Raw genomic sequence first — 25,212 nt, 5'->3', positions numbered from 1 at the left:
ATTATTTATTATTATATATATTTTTTCATATTTGGAAACACTTTCCTCTTCATCTCAAATGCCCCAGGGTCATTAGAGGTAGCTTCCCTACCACAACACTTCCTTTTGAACCTCATGGGAGAAAACCCATCTTGGCCTCACACTTCAGGGCTCTGTTCTGGCCCTCCTCCAGCTGTTCCCCTTCTCGAGAGATAAGCAGTCCATAACTTGAGAGAATATGTTCGCCCAAAGACCATACCTTCCTTCTAACCCACATTCCAGGCCCCTGGGGCCTGAGAATGACCTGTCCAGACATCCTCCTGCCTGCCTCCTGGGCCTCTGTGGGGCTCTTCCTTATCCATCCTCAGGACGGTATTCTGCTCCACCACTGTGCAAAGACCTGAGGAATGGCCAGGGGACAGCTGTTTAGAGTGTGTGCGTGTGGATGGATCTTGGACATGGAGTCAGCAGTGTTCACAAGAGGCCCCTCACAGTGAAAATAGAAACAGGAGCTGAGAAGAGAAGGAGGGTGGTGCTTCCACATCACGATGTTGCCACATGGAACTTCTGTGTTCAAATCCACTTACCATAATATTATGGAGTTCAATTGTCAAGATAGAAGGACAAGAACATTTTATTTAGCAATTTGTTAGCTTGACTTATGTATTTTAAATAATTAGATGTACGGTATTTAAGCCTCTATCGTGCTCTGTCCTGGGCTTTGAAAACATTTAGGGGTGGAATTGCTCGGCCAAGTATCTTCTATATTGCGGAGGTCAGAAAAGGGGCCTTGGAACCTTCATAGTGGTGCTTCAGGGGAGACAAGGAGAGTGAAAGGGGAAGTCAGCAGGCTTTGGCTGCCCTCACTAAATACCCACTGTTTGGCTAGCTTCTGTATAACACTTACAGTGCTTGTTCTTGGGTGAGAAATATATTAGGAGTGTGCAATTTTAGGAGAATATGCTACAACTTGAGACTAGATGAGATCCTACACTTACCTGTGGCTCAGGATTCATAGACACATTTATAACAAATTATTTGTAACGCTTACAGTCTATGATTGATATTTCCATTGATTCATGACATAGTCACCCCCCCCCTCCCGCTGTTGCACAGAAGTGTGAAGTGAAAATGACAGTGAGTTGGGCTTATTTTACATGAGGAAAAACTTTTAAAGGGTCACATGCTTCCCACATCTTCCTATGCATGATGTCAACATCTTCCTCACATGTAATGTCACACTGTTTTCTCCAGCTAATAGATAAACTACAAAGGAACCCTAGTATTTTCTTATTTAATTGACTAAATTCAAATTGAACAGAGCCATTTGCAAATACACATACTCTGTGTATTGAGCCAATGCCTGACATTTACAAATTTAAGTGCCTACAATTACAACTTTTTTTTGTTTGTTTTGCTTTAAGGGTTTGAAGGGGGTTAGCAGTAGGTGATTCTTCTATCTTTATCAAGTAAGTTCCAGAAGTAAATTTGCAATACATTTAAAACATAAGATTAGTTACAAACGAAGAGGGATTTTTGTCGTTCGTAAGCACATTATGAAAAAAATCAGGAAAGGAGGTTGATCAATGGGCTGCCGTTCTGACTTGTGGTTTACTTCCATTATACTTCAGTATCTTTCTTTCCTTCAAAAACTCCTGTATTAACACAGAGTCGGTTCTTGTCCTTGTTGTAGGTATCATTATTACGGAATTGGCATCAAAGAAAGCAGTGCATACTATCACTCCGTTTACTCTGGAAAAGGCCTGACAAGGTAAAGTTCTGCTACTTTCAACACAAGTGCTCTGCAGTTCTTTAAATATGCATGATAACTACAGAATGACTAAGTTTGCTTATTAAAATGTTTTCTTTTAAGCATCAGACCTTAATTTCAACTTTGTATGGACACTTACAGTGATATGGTCTAGACAATTCATAGAATTTGTAACCAGTAATGACAAATTAATGGTGAAGCAGGTGTTCCAGAGAGATGAGAAGGAAAACTCAGGGAAGCAAACTGCTTTTAAATTAGTATTTACTTATAAGGCTGAATCTGTCTTTAGGATGGATTCAGTAAAAACAAAGGCAAAAGTGGTAAATGTGTTTTTCTTTTCCTAAGAGACCATGTATTTTGTAAATATCTGTGTGCTTGACCAGTACCTTACAAAGACAAGAATTTTATTATAATCATCTCTATACACATATGTGCTGAATAGCAGCTTACCTCAGAAAGATAAAGCTACTGACCTTTTTGAGCTACTGTGAAAGAAAGAAAAATGAATATAAAGAACACACTACTTTAATCTGCCATTAACTATCAGGAGGAGGTATTCACAAGTGAAGTGACATTTGGTGAAACCTGTGATATATACAATTACTGTTTTCAAATTCTAGAGCTCTGAATAATTAAATCAACATCTGAGATTGCCTGACGACTTATCAAGAATTGCTCTTAGCTCTCAAAGAATAAACTATTTTTAAAAGCGAAGTAACCTGTGGGGGAAAATAAATGTGATCACCTGAGTCATATAAGAGGAACTCAGATATTATAAAGAACATAATGGCAGCTTACTAGTCATTATCTATTTTGAAGTGCAAATACAGCCCAGGACACACACAAATATTTAATACCAAGATTTCTTTTTGCTTATCTCAAATCTTACCAGACTTCTATAAATATATTTAATTTTACTTTTTCTTACTAGACTTATTTTTTTTAGTAAGTTGAGAAAGATGCTTGAATCCCTTTGAACATCAAATAAATTTCTCCAGATTTATTTTAGTAACCATGGTGTGAAATTACTATTTTGTAAGTTTTCTACATTTCCTTGATAGCTATAACTGTATATAATATTTTTAACTAATGAAAAATGTACTAATTTTTAAGGTTTTCTGGAAGCAAGCTGAAGAATGAGGTAAGAATTCTTTCATTTCTTATATTTTACATCTGCTATAATGTGTATTACACACTGAACAGTAAGTGTTAACCACTCTAGTTGTCACACAGAAATAAATATTGTTTATTAGGAGCCCATTGAGTGATTGAGGAATTCAGACAGAGCTAAGTTATATTTGGGGCAGCTATTGGTTCTTTATATGGACCTACTGAACAGTTTCAGTTAACCTAGCAGAGGTGATTTTTCAATTATCCATACCTAATAGCAGATACTTAAGCAACTGAAAAAAAATAACATTATTGATTCAAGAAATTTCCATTTAAATATAAACAAAAAGCCTAAAGCTTTGGATATGGGGAAAAGAAATTGCTACTTGGAATATATCCATTTAGACAAAACCTGTAAATGTCATCAAGAAGCCCAAATGTTATGGCTTCTTTGAATATTATAGTTTGTTTTAAGTACTGTATGTGTGTGTATTAATCAGTTTGCCAATCTGTTCTGCAACAAGCCGGAGATGTAAATGGTGGAGGTGGGAGCCAGGGAGAAAGGGTACATTATACCTCCCACACGCACTTTCTCCCTAGACTCCCCACCCTCTCCCTGCCTCCAACCAAATCACAGATCAGCAAACTGATTTTATCTAAATGAGTTAGACTACCATTAGGGACTGCATGGCTAATTAGGCACATGATAAGGCCTTCATTATCCTCAAGTTAACTAATCATTAAAAAGAGGTGCCACAGAACTAAAGGCTCATGACAATGTGTTGTGTGCTAAATCTGGACTTGAGTAAATTGTAACTCCATTAGTTTGGTGAAGTAATGTAAGCATATTACCTTAAGAAATAATATAAAGCTCCAACCCTTTGAAATGACCAATTTCTTTCCACCCGTGTTTTTAATGCACTTAATGGCTAATTGCGTAATAAAATCCTCTAGATTGCTTTTTATCAATGAAATAATAGCCCTTTATTAGATAAACAATCATGAAAGTGCAAACATATTGACTTAGAAATATACTTCAGTTGACTGAAATTTGTCAACAGAGAATTTAAGTAACTTCTCTCAGGTATTTTTCCTGCCACTTTGGTAGAACTAGGGGTACTAGCAAACCATCTACTGATATAACATGTATATGGCAAGACTTGTTTTATCGAATAAATGAAAAATGTTTCTCAATTCTACTGTTTCATTCTCAGAAGAGTACACTACAAATTTAGGGGTAGACTTTTGTCACTACAGTTAAAATAAATGATTTCAGTTAGGCTACATAGCCTACTTTTCTAAAGATAGCTGAAGTAATAATAGATTGTCAATATTATGATGATTATAGAAATAAACACAATTAAAGACTTTCTAAAGGCTCAGGATTACTTTACATACTTTAAAAATGATAATAAATTTTTTTTTAACAAAGTTGAAATAATATAAACATTTTGTACTTAGTTAGGGTGACTAACCATCATAGTAGCTCTGGGCCCGAGACTTTCAATGTAAGCTTACATACTATATGATTGATCATTTGAACATTAATAATTGTGAGGTAGAAAAAAAATGTGTTAACATTAACAGTTTACAGCTAAAGAAACTGAGGCTAAGAGATGTATTCACTTGGAGGAGGAGTGCAGTAAGGGAAGAGAGAGGAAGAGTGGTTTGGAAAGATGGAACAGCATAGGTTAGGGTTTCTCAGTTTTGGTATCATTTACATTAGGGGCCGGATAATTTGGTTTTGGGTGATGTCCTGTGCATTGTAGGATGTTTAGCAGTGTCACAGTGTCCTTAGCTTCTACACACAAGATTCCAGTAGCAACTCCTCTTTCCTTCACCTTGTGACAACCAAAAATATCTGACATTGCCAAACTTCAACCACTGGCATATGGGAAAGCAAAGAAGAGGAGTACTATGTTATAGATATATGGATAGACTGGATAAGAGAATATCTGGGCTAAGGTAATAGCCCTAGAGATGGAGAGAAGTGACTGATTTTAAACTAGGAAACATTGGAAGAGAAGCAGGTAGGAAAAGTGGAAAGATAATGGGTTCAATTTGGGACTGTGATATTTGGTGTACTTTTGAAACAACCAGTGTAGACTTGAAGTGGGCAGTTGTGTTATGACAGTAATTGAAGCTATGGTAATGGGTAAAATGTCTAGGGAAATAGTAAATGAGAAAAGAAGAAGTTTTAAGAAAAGAGTTGTGAGAAGTGTAGGAGAAGAAAAGGGTCAAGAAGATAATTGAAGAGAATTCAGAGGTAAGAAAAGAGGAGAATGTAGTGGAGAAGCTGATAGGAAAAAACAGAAAGGAATGGTTACTACTCTGAAATAGTGCTAGAAGGTCATCAAGATACGGACTGTAAAATATCAATGAAATTAGTTAAGTGGAGATAATTAATGACTTCAGGGAGAGCATTTTCAATAGAGATCTGGGTTTTATTGGTTTGTAAAATGAGTGTGAAATAGTATTGACTGTAGAAAATTTAATCAAGTTGAGGATGATAATTGGAGGAAGACTTAAAATTTAGTCTTGAAGAACAATTAGACAACCATTTTTTAATTCTTTTTTTAAATTTTTTTTATTTTAGAAAGGAGAGAGAGAGGGAGAGAGACAGAGAAAGAGAGAAGGGGGGAGGAGCAGGAAGCATCAACTCCCATATGTGCCTTGACCAGGCAAGCCTAGGGTTTTGGACCGGCGACCTCAGCATTTCCAGGTCGACTCTTTATCCACTGCACCACCACAGGTCAGGCCTAGACAACCATTTTAATGTTGGCAAAACACATGCAGTAGGGGTAGAGACTGTAGATCTGGAAGAGAGGGAGGGGAAAGTTGAGAGCACAGGTCACTGAAGAGGGTGGAAAAGCCTGAGAGTGGAGGAAGTGGCCCCAGTGAGAAAGAACACTTCTTTCATTAAAACTGGAAGGAGGAAAGGGTAAGTTCAGATACAGATGGATTTGTAGATTTTGTGGCAGAAAATTCAGGAGTTTGGTTGTTTCAGATCTTCTTTTGAAGACATTAGTGGTCAGTTATGCTGTCTGCAGTGAGTAGAAGTCATAGGAAAAAAAGAGTTTGAAGAGTTTAAAGAAAGTCCTAGCTCTTCTCAATCAGGATACTCAGAGGGAATGTAGCCCTCATGCCCGAAGGCACCCATAGTGTGTAAAGAATGAGCTCTTTCATGCTTATAGAATGGAACTAGTTAAATGCCATCCTTGGGAGAATTGAGAATGGCCACTCAAATCCTTTTCTCTAGGACTTAATTTTCTCACAGATTCTTTGTTGAGAGAGATGGAAACAGTCTCTGAAAAAAGCAAGAAATATAAGACCTTATAAAATTTAAATTGTAAGAACCAGAGGAAATGCAAAATATTTAGGAGCAACCATAAAATAAGAAGTATACTACCTGCTTAAAAAATGTAGGTATAAAAGAAAATTTTAAATAAAAAGATGTGACATGTCTGGGGAGAAATGTTAATTATTATAAAGGTGGCAATTCTTTCTATTAATTTAAACATTTAATACTTTAATAAAACTGTGAGTGCAAAATGATGAAAATTGCTCTAAACTTGATCTAGAAAAATATATAGGAAGTAATAGTTAAGAAGAATGTAAACAAAAATATTCAAAAGGAGATTTTTCTGGTAGATATTAAAATATTATGACATTATGGTACTGACTCAATTGTAGGTAGAAAACATCTACAATGAAGATTGGATACATGAAAAAAGGCCCTAGTATATATGAGAATTTAGTGTATGATTAGGACTTTTTAAATGATGAAAATATTTTTCGATGAATTGTCTTAAGTCTTTGGTGGAGAAAAATGAAGTATCAAATAAATAAGTAAAATTCTTCAGGACATAATGTTATAAAAATGGACACTTTTGGGAAAATTTTCTGTTTTATATCTTTATAAATTTCATAAAATTATTATATATAAAAAGAATAATTAGAAGGAAACCTATGTAGCTACTTCATTTCTGGATGGGAAATGGCTTTCTAAGCATGAAAACAATTTAAGAAAGTTCAAAGGAAAAAATAAAACAAATTGAAAATTTCTTTATATCCAAAGCACCATATACAAAAATTGAAATCAAGAAAAACTGGGGAAATTATTTTTGGCAAATGTAAAAATGGGATGCTATCTCTCTTACATAAAGAAATTCTATCAATTTATAAGAAAAATATGAAGACCACACTAAATAGTAAAAGATGTGAATAGACAATATACAAAAGAAAGAAGAAACCAATAAATGCATAAAAATAGATTATGAAATAAATTAAAAATAAAATGACATTTAACTTATAAAGTTATCAAATATTAAGAAATTATTATGATGTTGGTGAAGGTGTGGTTATATAAGATCTTTTACGTCCTTCTGGTGAAGGGAGAACAAGGTTTCTGGGAAGTAGTTGCAAGATCTGTATGAAGTCTTTATAGTATTCATACACTTCTCTCATTAATTTTACTTTTGCATGAATCTCACATAAAGAAATAATAGAGAATGCAGACAAAATATTATGCATAAAATTGTTATTGACTACAGTGATAAACTGTATGCAACCTAAGTGTCTAATAATAAGGAAATGATTACATTATTGTAGGACTTTTATGGGACTAAATATTGTATTATTCATTAACAGACTCTTTTTTTTTTAAATGTTATTGTTTTAAAATTTTTATTTATTTATTCATTTTAGAGAGGAGAGAGAGTTAGAATGAGAGAGAGAGAGAGAGAGAGAGAGAGAGAGAGAGAGAAAGGGGGGAGGAGCAGGAAGCATCAACTCCCATATATGCCTTGACCAGGCAAGCCCAGGGTTTTGAACCGGTGACCTCAGTGTTCCAGGTCAACGCTTTATCCACTGCGCCACCACAGGTCAGGCAACAGACTCTTTTAATGACAGAGAAATAATAATTAGGAAGAAAAACGTGGCGCAAGAATAAATATATGTATATATAGCTTCAAATATGTAAAATAAAATGAAATATTTAGATATCATATATAAGTGATATAGAGTTACTATTTATCAATATGCTGTGCAGCATGGTAACCCCTAACCATATGTGGCTATTAATTACATAAAGTATTCAGCTTCTTTGTCACATTTAGCTACATTTCAAAAGCTTAATAGCCACATGTGGCTAGTGACTACTGTTTTGGACAGTGCAAGTATAGCAGAACATTTTCATCATCACAGAAAGTTCTATAGAACAGTACTGCTTTGAAATATGTATTCAACTCAAAAATAAAAAAATAACAATATAAATACAGCAAAGTATATGAACAGGCAATTCACACAAGATGGAAAAGAATGACTAATATACAGAGTTGTTGTTCATGGCACCCATTCTGACTGATTACAGTCTATAACATATGGTCAATAAATATTTTGAATACCATTTCTGCCACTAAACATATGAAAAGTGCTCAATCAACTTTTATTAGAGAAATGCAAATTATCACCATGAGTTATAATTGGAGTAATAACAGACAAAAGTGAAGTGGTTACCAGAGGGAGGGGAATAAGCAGAAGGGAGTGAAGGGAATCAAATATGTGGTGATGGAAAGTGGCTTGACTTTGGGTGATAGGCACACAGTGCAATGAGTAGTTCATGTGCCACGGAGATGTACACCTGAAACTTATGTGTTCCTATTGAGTAATATCACCCTTTTAAATTTAATTTCTAAGTAAAAAGGTCTAAAAATATAGCTTTGGGAATATGGAGGAAAAGAACTCTTATAAATAGCAGGAGGGACAATAACTAATAAAACTGAAGGTGTTCACACCTTAGAACTGCATTCCTAGAAATAACCTTCACACTGTGCACAAGGAGGCATGTATGAGGATGTTCATAACGGTATTGTTTATAATCACAGGATATTAGAAAATATGTATTCAATATGATATAATGGAAAATATATTTTATGTATATTTATACAAGGGAATGCTATACTTTTATGGAAATGAGTGAACTACAGCTATAAGAACCAAATTAGATTAATCTCAAAAACCTAAAGTTGAGTAAAAAAAAGAGCTCATTACATTTAGAAGGATACATACTTTATGGTACCATTTTTAGAGTAATAACACATGTTAAGAATATGTTTATATGAAGAAAATTTTTGAAGGTTTGAATAGGAATGATAATAACCAGATCCAGAAGATTATTTATTTCTTCTGAGGAAGAAAAGGAAAAGTGATTAGGGAGAACTACAGAAACTGCTTTAATATTTCAGATGTCTGATGTCTTAATCAAGATAGTGAGTACATGGGTATTTTTTACTTTTTATCTATACTTTCTAAAAAGCTTTAAATAGTTCACGATGTCAAAGTAAACAAAATCCATAACAAAGTAAAACAAAAAGGAAAGAGGATGGTGAGAGTAATTATGAATCAGTGGTATGAATTTTGATAGTTTCAAGTTTTTTATTCAAATACACAGTTTTCAAATTTTATTTTGTTTTAACCAGTTAAAGTACTGATTTGCTATTATTTCTTAAGGAAAAATTCCCTTGATTTCATATTTCAACCAGGAAGTTCCCCTGATAGCTTGAGTTTCCTTCTTAACATCAACCATTCATGGCCAGTTCAAAAACCTTGTACCAAGATAAATAACAAATCCTCCCTTCTTGGTATATGCTTTTCAAATATTTGCAGAGTGTTATCACACTAAGTCATCACTTAGCCAAACTGTGCAGCTGAACTCCTTTAATCTTTCCTCATAAATCAGACCCTCTTGCCTTCTAATCATATTGTTTCTTTTCTGTAGCTTCTTTCTTATTTTCTTTTGGAAATAAGATTTTTTAAAAAATAGTTTACTCAAGAGTGCTGAAGTCATCAGCTGACAAAAAAAAAAAAAAAAAAAAAAAAAAAAAAAAAAAATCCGGACCTTTATAGTTTGGCACCACCTAGTACAATTAAAATAGCAAACAGTCCTGGAATCAAAGTGATCATATTTTACGGATTCCCTCAATTTATCAGTCCCCCCCTTTTTTGTTACATGTTCTGAAAAGATACTGTTATTTGATTTACACTACCTTTGTATCCAATTGTCAACCTATTCAAATAAATTAAATTTTTCTTGAGCACCCTTGCCTCCTGTTGATGTTCCACACATTTGCTAGCTTCTATTACACAAAACATGAGAGCTTTAAATAAGTATTAAAATAAAACATATATTTTGTTCCTTAATATGTGTTTCCTTAACACTCTAACATTTTTATCGGGAAGTGTATTATTTGTAACACATACACACGCAATTTAAAAAATAGCCGTAAGATAAAAACTGAAGACCTACCTCATTGCTTAAAAGAGAGAAATCCACTGCATGTCCCCACCCCAGTCACTTCCCTCAACTTGCCTAACAAAACTTTCCGCTCTCCAGAATTTGGTCTCAATCACTCCTTTGTTTTTCCTTAAAGTTTATCACTTATGAATGAATACCTTTAACATGTGGTGATGACTGCATAACAATGTAAATGTACTTGATCATTGAACTGTTTACTTAAAAATTAATAAATTTTATGTAGAACTATTACTCACCTTATTAAAACCAATGTATTGTTTATTATTTGCCCTACATAGAAATGGATTCTTTCTTTTCTTTGAATTTCTGGTTTCATTAATATTAGATTCTGTTATTCATCAATGATAATCCATGTAATTCTAGTACCTTTATTTGTATTGTTGTACAGTATTACCTTGTATAAGAATATTATATAACAATACATTTGTTTATTTTTTGTTTGAAAATCAATATTGCTATGAATATTTTACAAGTGCACATGTGGAGGAGTGAAAGTTTGGATCCTAGGATATGCTTATTTCTATACTTTACTAGGTAATGGCAAGTTGTTTTCCAAAATGGTTGTATCAACTTAATTCTCTCCAGCTATGTGTGTGACATTCCTTGTGCTTCACATTCTCAGGAACATTTGGCAGAGAATGACATTTTAGTTTTTGCCAATTTAATAAGTATGAAATGTTACCTGGAGTTTTCATTTGAAAATTATTTTTGATAACTGCACAAAACTGTGAACTTGAATATCTTTTTGGATTTTTATTGGCCAATTCTCTTCTATAAAATATTTGTTCAGATCACATACTTTTTTTAAAAAATCTTTGATTCTTAGAAATATTTTGTATATTCTAGATACTTATATCCTGTAGGTTGTGTGTTGTAAATAACTTCTCCCTATTTATGGTATAACAGCATTCTATAGCGTCTTTTGATGAAGGTAATTTAAAATTTTTATGGTTAGGTTTTTTTTTTGTATTTCATGTGTTAAAACCTGTGTATATTCCAGATCACAAATATATTTTTCTACATACTCTTCTAAAAGTATAATACTCTTAACACTTAAGTTCTTATTTCATCTGTAATTGATTTTTTCCATTTTTCTTATCGTGTTAACATACACAACATAAAATTTACTCTTAATCACTTTTAAGTATACACTTAAGTATATAATGGCATTAAATGTATTCATGTTGTTGCACATTCATCACCTCATCCATCTCCGTAATTTTTCAGTCTAGCAAAACTTAATGAAGCTCTAGTCATTAAACATTAACTTCACATCTTCCCTCTTCCCAGCTCCTGAAAACCATCATTCTATTTTCTGTCTCTGTGATTGTGACTGCTCTAGGTATAAGTGGAATTATACAATTTTATATTTTTGTGACTGGCTTATTTTTTTTAGCATAATGTCCTTAAGTTTTATTTATGTGGTTGCATACGTCAAAGTTTTCTTCTTTTTAAAGGATGAATAATATTTCATTGGGTGTATATACCACCTTTTACTATTTATCATCTGCCAGTGGACATCTGGGTTGCTTTCACGGTTTAGCTATTATGACTAAGACTGCCATAAACATGGGTGTAATTCTTTAGGGTATGTAGCCAGAAGAAGAATTGCATGTGATAATTGTATCAAATACTAATTTAATTTTTGGAGGAAACTCCATACTGTTTAACGCACCAGCTGTACCATTTTACATTTCTATCAACTTTAAGCAAAAATTTCAGTTTCTCCATATCCTCGCTAACACTTGTTAGTTCAGTTTGTTTTGTATTGTTTAATTCTAGTTGTCCTAATGGGTGTGGAGTGATATCTTGAGGTTTTGATTTGCATTTCCCTAATTATAAAGTAATATTAAATATTTTTTCATATACTTACTGACTTTTTTTAAAAGAGTCTTAATATTTTTATCTTTTTTTATCATCAGCAAAGTATTTATTGACTACTGATATATATTTTTTGGAGAAATGTCTAGTCAAGTCCTTTGCTGACTTTTGAATTAGGTTGTTTGCTTTTTGTTAAATTTTAGGAATTCTCTATATATTCAGTATATTAATTCCTTATTAAATGTGATTTCTAAATATCTTCTTCCATTTCCTCAATTACCTTTCACTCTGTTGATAGTGTCCTTTGACGCAGAAAAGCTTAAAGTTTTTATGAAGTCTAATTTGTCTATTTACCTTTTGTTGTCTGTTCCTTTCATGTCATATCCAACAAATTATTGTTAAATCCAATTCTGTGAGTTTTTGTCCTATGTTTTCTTCTAAAAGTTTTATAATTTTTGGTCTTATAGTCAGGTCTTTGATTAATTTGGTGAATTTTGGTATGTGGTGTTAGGTAAAGATCTATATTCAATCTTTTACATGTGGCTATCCAGTTTTCCTAGTGCCATTTGTTGAAAATAATATTCTTTCTCTTTGAATATTCTTGATACTGTTGGTGAAATGCATTTAACTGTATATTTGAGGGTTTAATTTCTGGGCTCTCTATACTGTTCTATTCATCTATTTGTTTTTCTTTATGCCATTACCACTGTTATTTTGTAGTAGGTTTTGAAATCAGAAAGTGTGATGCTTCAATTTTGTTCTTCTCTTTTAAGATTGTTTTGGCTATTTTGGGTCCCTTGAGTTTCCATATGAATTATAGCATAAATTTTTCTATATGCAAAAATTGTCATTGAGTTATTGATAGGGATTGCATTAAATCTGTGGGTCACTTTGATTAGTATTGACATCTTCACATTATTAAATCTTTCAATTTGTAAACATAAGATATTGTTCGGTTTTTTGTATCTTCTCTACTTTTGTTTTTCAATATTTTATAGTTTTTTAGTACATGTCTTTTACCTCATTGGATAAGTTTATGACTAAGTATTTCATTGTTCTTGATGTAATTATAAATAGAATTGTTTTCTTAAAATATTATATGTTAAAATATATTTCTTTTATATTGTTTATTGTTAGTGTAAAGAAATTCAACTGATTTTTGTGTGTTGGTTTTGTATTCTGCAACTTTGCTGAATTTGTTCTAACACACAATGTGTATGTTTATCTGCTTGTATCCCACAGAGCCTATGGATTCTGTTTACTTTTCTTCAATTATTTTTTATGTTTCTCTGACTTGATAATTTCAATTGTTCTTCTAGCTCACTGATTATTCTGCCAACTCAAATCTGCCTTTTAATCCCTCCAATACATTTTTTCATTTAAATTACTCTACTTTTCAGCTCTAGAATTTCTTTTTGGTTTCCCTTTAGGTTTTCTATCTCTCTTTTATGTGACAGAGATAGAGAGAGACAGAGAGAGGGATAGATAGGGACAGACAGACAGGAAGGGGGAGAAATGAGAAGCATCAATTCTTTGTTGCATCATCTTAGTTGTTCATTGATTGCTTTCTCAAATGCGCCTTGACTGAAGGGCTATAGCAGAGTGAGTGACCCCTTGCTCAAGCCAGCGACCTTGGGCTCAAGCTGGTGAGCCTTGCTCAAACCAGATGAGCCAGTGTACAAGCTGGCGACCTTGGGGTTTTGAACCTGGGTTCTCCGCGTCCCAGTCTAACACTCCAACCACTGCGCCACCACCTGGTCAGGCTAGGTTTTCTATCTCTTTAATGGTATTTCAAATTTGTTCATGCATCATTTTACTTTCTTCACATCTTCCTTTAGTTTTTCAAACATCTCTAAGACTAGCTGTTTTAAAGATTTTGCCTAGTTGATCTGCCATATGGTCTTTCTTAGTGATAGTTTCTTTGGTTTATTTTTTCCTTTGAATGAGCTATACTTTCTTATTTCTTTTTATGCCTTGTGACTTTTTGTTAAAAACAACATTTGACTAGTAATGTGGTAATTCTGAAAATCAGATTTCTCCTCTTCCCCGGAGTTGATTTCTTGTTTTGTTGTAGGCTATCTTGTTGTTGTAGGCTATCTCCATACCAAGATCAGCCTGAGGTCTATTAGGTCTTCTCAGGTCTTTTCCCAGCCTACACCTTTCCTTGCAGACTTTCTAATTTCTCCCATAATTGCAGTTGCTTTTGTATATTCCAGTCTTTAATATCTTCTTTTCAAAAGAGGAGAAAAAAATGAAGGGAAGAAAGAGGCACTGACCCACTAAATTGCCTAGAAATCATTTTAACTGGTGCAAGGGGGCAGGGAACATGCAAAAATACTTGTCTGCCTCTGTGTTTGCACCTCCATGATGAGAAGCAATGAGTGATCAAAACACAGATTCCTGATATTTGGGTGTAAGATTTTTATTACCCTGGCTTTGATGAGCTGTGAACAAGCTGCAACTGCAACTTGTGCACTGCCTGCTCCAGGGCTAGGTGTGGAGCAGGTAGCAACTGCTGGGATAAAAACTGAAATGACCTAAATTAATTGCAATTTATGCTTCAAGCTTTGGCTTGGGAATCATTCAATCTATTTTGAATGCGAGAGTTTCAAAATAGTCACATCAAACTGCTCCTGTCAGTGCCATTGTTGTCTTGGTGGGGAGACATATTCCTGGCACTTTTTTTTTCCACCATCTTCCCAGAATCCTCCTTCTATAATGAGTTTTTTAGTGTAATATGAGATAGGAAGTCATTTTTATCCTTGGTAATCTACAATACCAATCTTATCATGTATTCATGGACCATTTCTCAGCAATTTTTTTATTTCAGTGTTTTTCTTAGCCTATCCCTATGCCAATATCACTGTTTTATTTATACAAAGCTTTAGCTTTGTATACAGCTCATAACTGGTAGGCAGATTTTCTTGCCAGGTTTTATTCTACAGGAGTATGTATCTGTTCTTGCGTTTTATTTTTATTTTGTATATCCAAACATATTTTAAAATTAACTTGTTATATTTCACAGAAAATCTTGATGACATTTGATTGGACCTGCATTGAAGACATTGATCAGTTTGTGTTAAACTGCATTATTACAATATTGAACATTTTTATTCATTATTTCTTTCATAACTTTTGATAAAACTTAGTCATTTTCTTAAAAATGTTTTTCACTTCTTTCATTAGAATTCTTAGGAATCTTCTGTTTTTATTTATTTATTTTTTTAAAATTAATTTTACTAGGGTGACATCAATAAATCAGGGTACATATGTTCAAAGAAAATATGTCCAGGTTATCTTGTCAATCAATTGTTGCATACCCATCACCCAAAGTAAGATTGTCCTCAGTCACCTTCTATCTAGTTTTCTTTGTTCCCCTCCCCCTCCCATTTTTCTCTCCCTCCCCCCCCAACCACCACACTCTTATCAATGTCTCCTAGTCTCATTTTTATGTTCCACCTATGTATGGAATAATACAGTTCTTGGTTTTTTCTAATTTACTTATTTCACTTCATATAATGTTATCAAGATCCCACCATTTTGTTGTAAATGATCCGATGTCATCATTTCTTATGGCTGAGTAGTATTCCATAGTGTATATGTGCCACATCTTCTTTATCCAGTCTTCTATTGAAGGGCTTTTTGGTTGTTTCCATGTCTTGGCCACTGTGAACAATGCTGCAATGAACATGGGGCTGCATATGTCTTTATGTATCAATGTTTCTGAGTTTTTGGGGTATATACACAGTAGAGGGATTGCTGGGTCATAAGGTAGTTCTATTTTCAGTTTTTTGAGGAACCACCATACTTTCTTTCATAATGATTGTACTACTTTACATTCCCACCAACAGTGAATGAGGGTTCCTTTTTCTCCACAGCCTCTCCAACATTTGCTATTACCTGTCTTGTTAATAATAGCCAATCTAACAGGTGTGAGGTGGTACCTCATTGCAGTTTTGATTTGCATTTCACTAATAACTAATGAAGATGAACATCTTTTCATATATCTGTTGGCCATTTGTATTTCTTCCTGAGAGAAGTGTCTGTTCATGTCCTCTTCTCATTTTTTTATTGGATTGTTTGTTTGTTTGTTGTTGAGTTTTATGAGTTCTTTGTATATTTTGGATATTAGGCCCTTATCTATGAGCTGTTGTTTGAAAATATCATTTCCCATTTAGTTGGCTGTCTGTTTATTTTGTTGTCAGTTTCTCTTGCTGAGCAAAAACTTCTTAGTCTGATGTAGTCCCATTCATTTGTTTTTGCCTTCACTTCCCTTGCCTTTGGAGTCAAATTCATAAAATATTCTTTAAAACCAAGGTCCATGAGTTTAGAACCTATGTCTTCTTCTATGTACTTTATTGTTTCAGGTCTTATATTTAGGTCTTTGATCCATTTTGAATTAATTGTAGTACAAGGGGACAAACTGTAGTTGAGTTTCATTCTTTTGCATGTGGCTTTCCAGTTTTCCCAGCACCATTTGCTGAAGAGGCTTTCTTTTCTCCATTGTGTGTTGTTGGCCTCTTTATCAAAAATTATTTGGTCATATATATGTGGTTTTATTTCTGAACTTTCTATTCCATTCCATTGGTCTGAGTGTCTGTTTTTCTGCCAATACCATGCTGTTTTGATTGTCGTGGCTCTATAATATAGTTTGAAGTCAGGTATTGTAATGCCCCCAGCTTCGTTCTTTTTCTTTAGGATTGCTTTGGCTATTTGGGGTTTTTTATAGTTCCATATAAATCTGATGTTTTTTGTTCCATTTCTTTAAAAAATGTCATTGGAATTTTGATGGGAATTGCATTAAATTTGTATATTGCTTTGGGTAATATGGCCATCTTGATTATATTTATTCCTCCTATCCAAGAAAAAAGAATATTCTTCCATTTCATTGTATCTTTTTTGATTTCCCTTAACAATGGTTTGTAGTTTTCATTATATAAGTCCTTTACATTCTTTGTTATGTTTATTCCTAGGTATTTTATTTTTTTTGTTGCAATCATGAAGGGGATTATTTTTTTGAGTTCTTTCTCAAGTGTTTCATTGTTGGCATATAGAAAGGCTATGGACTTTTGTATGTTAATTTTGTATCCTGCGACCTTACTGTATTGGCTTATTGTTTCTAGTAGTCTTTTTGTGGATTCTTTGGGGTTTTCAATGTATAGGATCATATCATCTGCAAAAAGTGATACCTTTACTTCTTCTTTTCCGATATGGATGCCTTTTATTTCTTTGTCTTCTCTGATTGCTCTGGCTAGAACCTCTAGCACCACAATTAAATAAGAGTGGAGAAAGTAGACAACCCTGTCTTGTTCCTGATTTAAGGGGGAAAGCCTTCAGTTTTGTGCCATTTAATATGATGTTAGCTGATGGTTTATCATATATGGCCTTTATCATGTTGAGATATTTTCCTTCTATACCCATTTTGTTGAGAGTCTTAAACATAAAATTGTGTGTATTTTATCGAATGCCTCTTCTACATCTATTGATAAGATTATGTGGTTTTTGTTCTTTGTTTTGTTGATATGGTGTATTATGTTAACCGTTTTACGTATGTTGAACCATCCTTGAGTTTCTGGGATAAATCTCACTTGATCGTGATGTATTATTTTTTTAATATGTTGTTGTATTCGATTTGCTAGTATTTTGTTTAGTATTTTAGCATCTATATTCATTAGAGATATTGGTCTGTAGTTTTCTTTTTTTGTGCTGTCCTTGCCTGGTTTCGGTATGAGGGTTATGTTGGCCTCATAAAATGTGTTTGGAAGTATTGCTTCTTCTTCAATTTTTTGGAAGACTTTGAGTAGAATAGGAACCAAGTCTTCTTTAAATGTTTGATAGAATTCGCTAGTATAACCGTCTGGGCCTGGACTTTTATTTTTGGGAAGGTTTTTTAATAGTTTTTTCTATTTCTTCCCTACTAATTGGTCTGTTTAGGCTTTCTGCTTCTTCTTGACTCATTCTAGGAAGGTTGTATTGTTCTAGGAATTTATCCATTTCTTCTAGATTGTTGAATTTAGTGGCATAAAGTTTTTCATAGTATTCTACAATAATTCTTTGTATATCTATGATGTCCGTGGTGATTTCTCCTCTTTCATTTTGGATTTTGTCAATTTTGTTGATCTTTTCAAAGAACCAGCTCCTTGTTCTATTAATTTTTTCTATAGTTTTTCTGTTCTCTATTTCATTTATTTCTGCTCTGATTTTTATTATCTCCTTTCTTCGGCTGGTTTTGGGTTGTTTTTGTGCTTCTTTTTCCAGTTCCTTACGGTGTGAAGTTAAGTGGTTACTTGAGCTCTCTCTTGTTTGTTCGTATAGGCCTGTAGTGATATGAACTTCCCTCTTATCACTGCTTTTGCTGCATCCCATAGATTCTGATATGTTGTATTGTCATTTTCATTTGTCTTTATATATCTTCTGATCTCTGTGCTTATTTCTTCTTTGACCCATTCATTTTTTAAAAGTATGTTGTTTAGTTTCCACATTTTTGTGGGATTTTTCCCTCTTTTTTGCAGTTGAATTCTAGTTTCAAGGCTTTATGATCAGAAAATATGCTTGGTACAACTTCGATTTTTCTGAATTTGCTGATGTTGTTTTTGTGGCCCAACATATGTTCAATTCTTGAGAATGATCCATGTACACTGGAGAAAAATGTATACTCTGTTATTTTGGGATGAAATGTCCTGTAGATGTCTATCATATCCAGGTGCTCTAGTGTTTTGTTTAAGGCCAATATATCTTTATTGATTCTCTGTTTGGATGACCAATCTAGAGCTGTCAGCGGTGTATTGAGGTCTCCAAGTATGGTTGTATTTTTGTCAGTTTTTGTTTTAAGGTCAATAAGTAGCTGTCTTATATATTTTGGTGCTCCTTGGTTTGGTGCATATGTATTAAGAATTGTTATGTCTTCTTGATTCAGCATCCCCTTAGCCATTATGAAATGGTCATTTTTGTCTCTGAGTACTTTTGCTGTCTTGTAGTTAGCATTATCAGATATGAGTATTGCTACACCTGCTTTTTTTTGGATGTTATTTGCTTGGAGTATTGCTTTCCAACCTTTCACTTTGAATTTGTTTTTATCCTTGTTGCTTAGATGAGTTTCTTGTAGGCAGCATACAGTTGGATTTTCTTTTTTAATCCATTCTGCTATTCTGTGCCTTTTTATTGGAGAGTTTAATGCGTTTACATTTAGTGTAATTATTGACACTTGTGAGTTCCCTATTGCCATTTTATAAATTGCTTTCTGTTAGTTTTGTGTCTTGTTTGATTCTTCTCTTTTGTTTTTCTATCTTTTGTTTTTGTTTGGTTGTATTCCATACATCTTTCCTCTGTTGCTATCTTTTTTAAATCATGTGCTTCTGTGGTGGTTTTTTCAATGGTGGTTACCTTTAAGTAATGAAAAGGGTTCCTACCCTGTTCATTGTAGTGCACTATCTTGTGAGTACTTTTGCACTCCATTGTCCTTTGCTACTGTTAATCTCCGTCTTCTCCCCCCTTTTTTTTGTTGTTGTCACAGTTTAAATTTGGTTTTATTGTTTTCTTGGTGGAGTTTTTACTAGTGGTTTTGTTTTGTTTTGTTCTTTTTATCTGGTTGGAAAACCCCCTTTAGTAATTCCTGGAGTGGGAGTTTTCTGATGATAAATTCCCTCATCTTTTCTGTATCTGTGAATGTTTTTATTTCTCCTTCATATTTTGAAAGATAGCTTTGGTGAGTATAGTATTCTTGGCTGAAAGTTCCTCTCTTTCAGGACTTTAAATATTGGGTCCACTCTCTTTTAGCTTTTAGAGTTTCTGTTGAGAAATCTGCTGATAATCTAATGGGCCTTCCTTTATATGTTGTATTCTTCTTTTCCCTAGCTGCCTTGAGAATTTTTTCTTTGTCGTTGGTTTGTGCCAATTTCATTATGATGTGCCTTGGAGTAGGTTTATTGGGGTTAAGAAAACTCAGAGTTCTGTTTGCTTCTTGAATTTGAGGCTTTAGTTCTTTCCACAGGCTTGGGAAGTTCTCATCTATTATTTGTTTGAGTATGTTCTCCATTCCATTTTCTTTCTCTTCTCCCTCTGATATACCTAGTATTCTTATGTTATTCTTTTTGATGGAGTCAGACAATTCCTGTAGGGCTTTCTCATTTTTTAAAATTTTTCAGTCTCTTTCTTCTTCTCTCTGTTGTGCTTCAAGTTGCTTGTCTTCTATTTCACTAATCCTACCTTCTATCTCGCCTGTTCTATTAGGTAAGCTTGTTACCTCGTTTTTCAGCTCGTAAATTGAGTTTTTCATCTCTGTTTTATTTATATCTATAGTTTCAATTTCCTTGGTAATATATTCTTTGTGTTCATTGAGTTGTTTTCTGAGCTCCCTAAATTGCCTTTCTGTGTTTTCTTGTATATCTCTGTGTATTTTTAGGATTTCTATTTTAAATTCTCTGTCATTTAGCTCCAAGGTTTCCAATATATTAAAGTTTTTCTCCATAGATTTTTCCTCAACTATCTGTGCTACCTCTCTGTCTTTTGTATCCATTAGATTCGATTTCTTTTTCCTTAATGGCATTTGAGGGTGGTTTTGTTGATAGTATTAATGAGCATTAATAAAGAATAAGAAGTTAAAAAATAAAAAATAATAAATAAATAAATTATTTTTATTCTCCCCCTTCCTTTTTTTCCTTCTCCTCTTCTCTCCCCTCCTTTTTGAAAAAACCTTGTGGTGAACTGTGAATTATATTGTCCTAAATAGAACAAAAACTACCTATAATGGAGGACCTGAGTTGGGGAGAAGTGATAAAGGAGCAAAAAAGGGGGTATGGACCCACAAAATGTAAAAAAGGAAAAAATTTGGGTCAAGAATAAAATGATTTGATTTTTGGTGATGGTTGACTAAGAGATATGATGAGAGGAATAAGAGGGAAACAGGAAAAAGGGGAAAAAATTAAAAAATTACTATTGTATTTAGTGGAGCAAGAACTAGTTAAAATGGAGAGCCAGGGTTGAGAGCCCTGCTAGTGAGTTTAAAAAGTGAATTAAAAAAACCCCAAAGTGCCACAAAGAAAAATTTGAGTCCCAGATAAAGTAATTTGTTCGTGATTGAGGATTGAATGAGAGGAAAAGTAAAGGAGAATAGAAGAAACTAATATAGAGGGAGAAAAAAAAGGAAAGAGGAAAACACAAAAAGAAGAAAAAAGAATAAAAAGAGAGAAAGAGATAGAGTTAAGGGTTTGGAGTGCAACCCTCATAGAGAGAAAGAAAGAAGAAAGAAAAGATAATGGGAGATGTAACAATAATGGGTAGTGTAGTTCAAGGAGAGGAGAGAGTAAGACCAGCAGAGAATTAAATGACAAATTGGAAGAGGAAGAAAATAATCAAGACAAGAAGATAAGAGAAACAAATGAACAAATATAATAAAATGGGATAGGTTATAAAGTCTGTGGATTATTCTTGATTTTGAGAGTTTATCTTCTTGCTTTTTCTTTTTTCTCCCTCTTCCTGGTTGTTGACTCTGTACCCCGGGTTCTGCCCCTGTGGCACGGTTAGGTAGAGGTTTGTAGTTGATAAGTCTCTATGGCGATGTCATATATTGGGCTTCAGTCTCATTGGCAGTCGAGGCTCATTAGCATTTGCTGGCTCCACCAATGAGAGAGTCCATATTCCCGGAACCTCTCTCCTAGTCTTTCCTTCCTGAATTAGTATCCTGATGATCCAGCTATGGGGTTGCTGCTGCCTCTGCCTGGAGAGTAAGAGGCTCAAAGAGCTGGCAAATCCCAACTCTATTCCCACTCAGCACAGGGCTCTGGGTAAGGCTCAATCAGTCAGAGCTGCTAGTATAATCAGGCGAGGCTTCGGCCCACACAAAGACCTCTGACTCTGCCCCTCTGTTTTGGAGCATAGGCGCCCACTCCCAGGGGAATCTCTCGCCTACTATCTGCATTCAGCGACCAGGATACCGGCCAGCCGCCTCTCACTCTGGGTGAGGTGCCCCGTCCGCACAGAAAAGTTCGAGCGTAGGGAATTTCACTCCCGCTCCCTCCCAGTGCGCTCCTTTTTCAAGGCACAGGGGCAAACCTGAGATTCTGCTTTTGGCCCACACAAAGGCCTCTGACTCTGCCCCTCTGTCCGGGAACATGGGCACCCAATCCCAGGGCTCTAGGAGGAATCTCTCACCCACTATCTGCACGCCCCCGACCAGGAGATCGGGGCGGATGGCTGTCCCAAGTGCCTTTCTTTGTCTGGATTTGGCGTGAGTGTTAGCTTGTGTTGACTGGGTTGCCTCAAGCACAGTTTTTCCTTGGCTTGGATGTTTGTGCCGCAGCCTGGTTTGGCTGTTTGTGCCGTATTCTGGTTCTATTCACACCCTTTGCCCGCCTTAGTTCCTATACTTTCAGTTGCCAGTGAAAGCAGCCCTTATTCAGTTTAATGAGGAAGGCGGAATGTTTCTTCCTCCTTATTTCCTTTGGGGTTGATTATATATTTAGTTAATTTTTCGCTCAATCATACCTTTGCGTTTAGTGTGGAACTTCTGGAGACTCCAGGGATAGATTTTTCTGTCTCTGGTTGAAGATCTCATTGAATTTTTGGGGAGATTTATCGGTATCGCTCCTTACAGCGCCATTTCTCTGATGTCATCTCTTCTGTTATTTTTTACAGTATCTTTTTTTTCATGTTCTTAAAGTTTGTCCCTTGATTTAAGAAATTGAATTCACTCAGTATAATGTTCTCAAGGTCTATCCATGTTGTAATGTCACTATGTCATGGTTTCTTATGGCTGAGTAGTATTCCATTGTATATATGTACCACATCTTCTTTATCCAATGCTCTATCAAGGGAAACTTTGGTTGTTTCCAGGCCTTGGCCACTGTGAATAATGCTGCAATGAACATGGGGGTGCCTGTGTCTTTATGTACCAATTTTTTTTTAGTTTTTGGGGTAGATACCCAGTAGAGGGATTGCTGGGTCATATGGTAATCCTATTCTTAGTTTTTTGAGGAACCACCATACTTTATTCCATAATGGTTTTACTAATTTGCACTCCCACCAACAGTGAATGAGGGTTCCTTTTTCTGCACACCCTCTCCAACACTTGTTATTATCTTTTTGATAATAGCCAATCTAACAGGTGTGAGATGATATTTCATTGTAGTTTAGATTTGCATTTCTCAGATAGCTAGTGAAGATGAACATCTTTTCGTTTTCATACATTTTTTTTAAATTTTTTATTCATTTTAGAAAGGAGAGAGAGAGGGAGAGAGAGAGGAGAGAGAGAGAGAGAAGGGGGGAGGAGCAGGAAGCATCAACTCCCATATGTGCCTTGACCAGGCAAGCCCAGGGTTTTGAACCGGCGACCTCAGCATTTCCAGGTCGACACTTTATCCACTGTGCCACCACAGGTCAGGCCTTTTTTTCGTTTTCATACATTTTTTTTTTTTATTCATTTTAGAAAGGAGAGAGAGAGGAGAGAGAGAGGAGAGAGAAGATGAACATCTTTTCATATATCTGTTGGCCATTTGTATGTCCTCTTGGAAGAATTGTCTGTTCAGGTCCTCCGCCCATTTTTTAATTGGATTGTTTGCTTGTTTGTTGCTGAGCTTTGTGAGTTCTTTATATATTCTGGATATTAACCCCTTATCAAAGCTGCTGTTTGCAAATATCATTTCCCATTTAGCTGGCTATTTGTTTTATTGTCAGTTTCTTTTGCTGTACAGAAGCTTTTTAGTTTGATATAGTCTCATTCATTTATTTTTACCTTTACTTCCCTTGCCTTTGGGGTCAAATTCATAAATTGTTCTCTATGGCTAAAGTCCATGAGGTTAGTAAATCAGAAAAAGCTAAGAACTGTATGATTTTACACATAAGTGAGATATAAAACTGAGACTTATGGACATAAATGAAAGTGAAGTGGTTACAGAAGGAAGGGTAAGAGGGGGAGGGGGAACAGGACTTGAGTGAATAGGAGAGGGGAGGGGATTGGGAGAGGGTCTAAGGAGGGACAAATATAAGGTGACAGGAAATTATTTGACTTTGGGTGATGGGTATACAATATAATCAACAGTTCAAATGCTATGGAAATGTTCACCTGAAACCTATGTACTCTTATTGATCAATGTTACCCCGTTAAAGTTAATTTTCTAAATAAAATTAAGAAAAATGAATTGACTTTTACATTAACCTCATATCCAGCAACTTCGTTAACAGTATTCATTGATGTAACTATTTTTTATGTAGTTTGCTTTAGTTATTCAATATAATCAACTGTATCAGTGGAAAATAATGCTGATTTTGTTTCTCTTCAATACTTAATCTTTCATTACTTTTTTTGGCCTTCCTGCTCTACTTATTATTAATTGTAGTACAGTGTTGATTAAAAGAGGTGAGAGTGGGCAACTTTATCTTATTTGTGATTTTTAAGAGATTATTTATAGTATTTTACCATTCAGTATGATATTTATTATAGTTTTTTGACAGATATTCTTTATTGAATGATTAAGGAGTTCCCTATTTGTAGCTTGCAAAGAAGGAGGGAAGAGTGAGGGTAGGAGTGTGTGTGAGAGAGAGAGAGAGAGAGAAAGTGAATAGTCTGATTCAAGTGAAAACTTGAATTGTTAAACAAAACTTTTTGCATTAAGTGAGATGATTATATAATATATGGTATTTCTTTTTTTTCCCCCCCCAGTTAATGTGAATTTAAACTTAACTTGACTATGATTATTCTTAAACACTGCTAAATTTCATATGCTAATATTTTGTTTGGTACTGTTGCTAGTATAATAATAGGCAATGTTGGTCTAAAAATTTTTCTTCTTTTTCTATGTCTAATTTTGACATAAATGTTCTCAAATGAATTGGAAAATGATCCTTCTTTTCTATTGTCTGAAAAATTCTTTTAAGTTTGAAATAATTTGTTTCCTGAATGATTGATAAAACCCACATATTACATCTTCTAGGCCTGTTTTTATTTTCTTTGTGGAAAAATTTTTTTATTACTAAAATTTACTTGTTTATGGGAATGAGACTATTTTCAATCCTTAACTTTAATTTAATACAATACTATGTATTGTCTTTTTTTTTTTTGGTTTATATTTTTCTGTTTCACTTTTCCCATCTCACAAACTATGTCTTGGGATGAATAAGCATAATTTTCTACACAAGAGAAAAGTTATAAAAGGGTATAAATTCTTCTAAAATTATAACTTAAATGCATTTTTGTTCTGTTTAGCAAATACTTGTTTTCTTT

The 25,212-nt window shown here is 34.3% G+C and overlaps 1 protein-coding gene across 1 annotated transcript in view; it reads left to right on the top strand.

Annotated features, from left to right (window-relative positions):
* RFX6 (regulatory factor X6) overlaps window positions 1-25,212 on the top strand; it is a 62,863-nt gene that overhangs the window by 15,353 nt on the left and 22,298 nt on the right. The window contains exons 5-6 of the mRNA XM_066371798.1: window positions 1,673-1,750; window positions 2,864-2,891. Of these exons, the coding sequence (XP_066227895.1) occupies window positions 1,673-1,750; window positions 2,864-2,891 (106 nt within the window). The remainder of the gene's footprint in view (window positions 1-1,672; window positions 1,751-2,863; window positions 2,892-25,212) is intronic.

The sequence above is a fragment of the Saccopteryx leptura genome, chromosome 3, assembly GCF_036850995.1.
Source record: "Saccopteryx leptura isolate mSacLep1 chromosome 3, mSacLep1_pri_phased_curated, whole genome shotgun sequence".
NCBI classification, from domain to species: Eukaryota; Metazoa; Chordata; class Mammalia; order Chiroptera; family Emballonuridae; genus Saccopteryx; species Saccopteryx leptura.
This window is presented reverse-complemented; position numbering and strand designations above follow the sequence as displayed.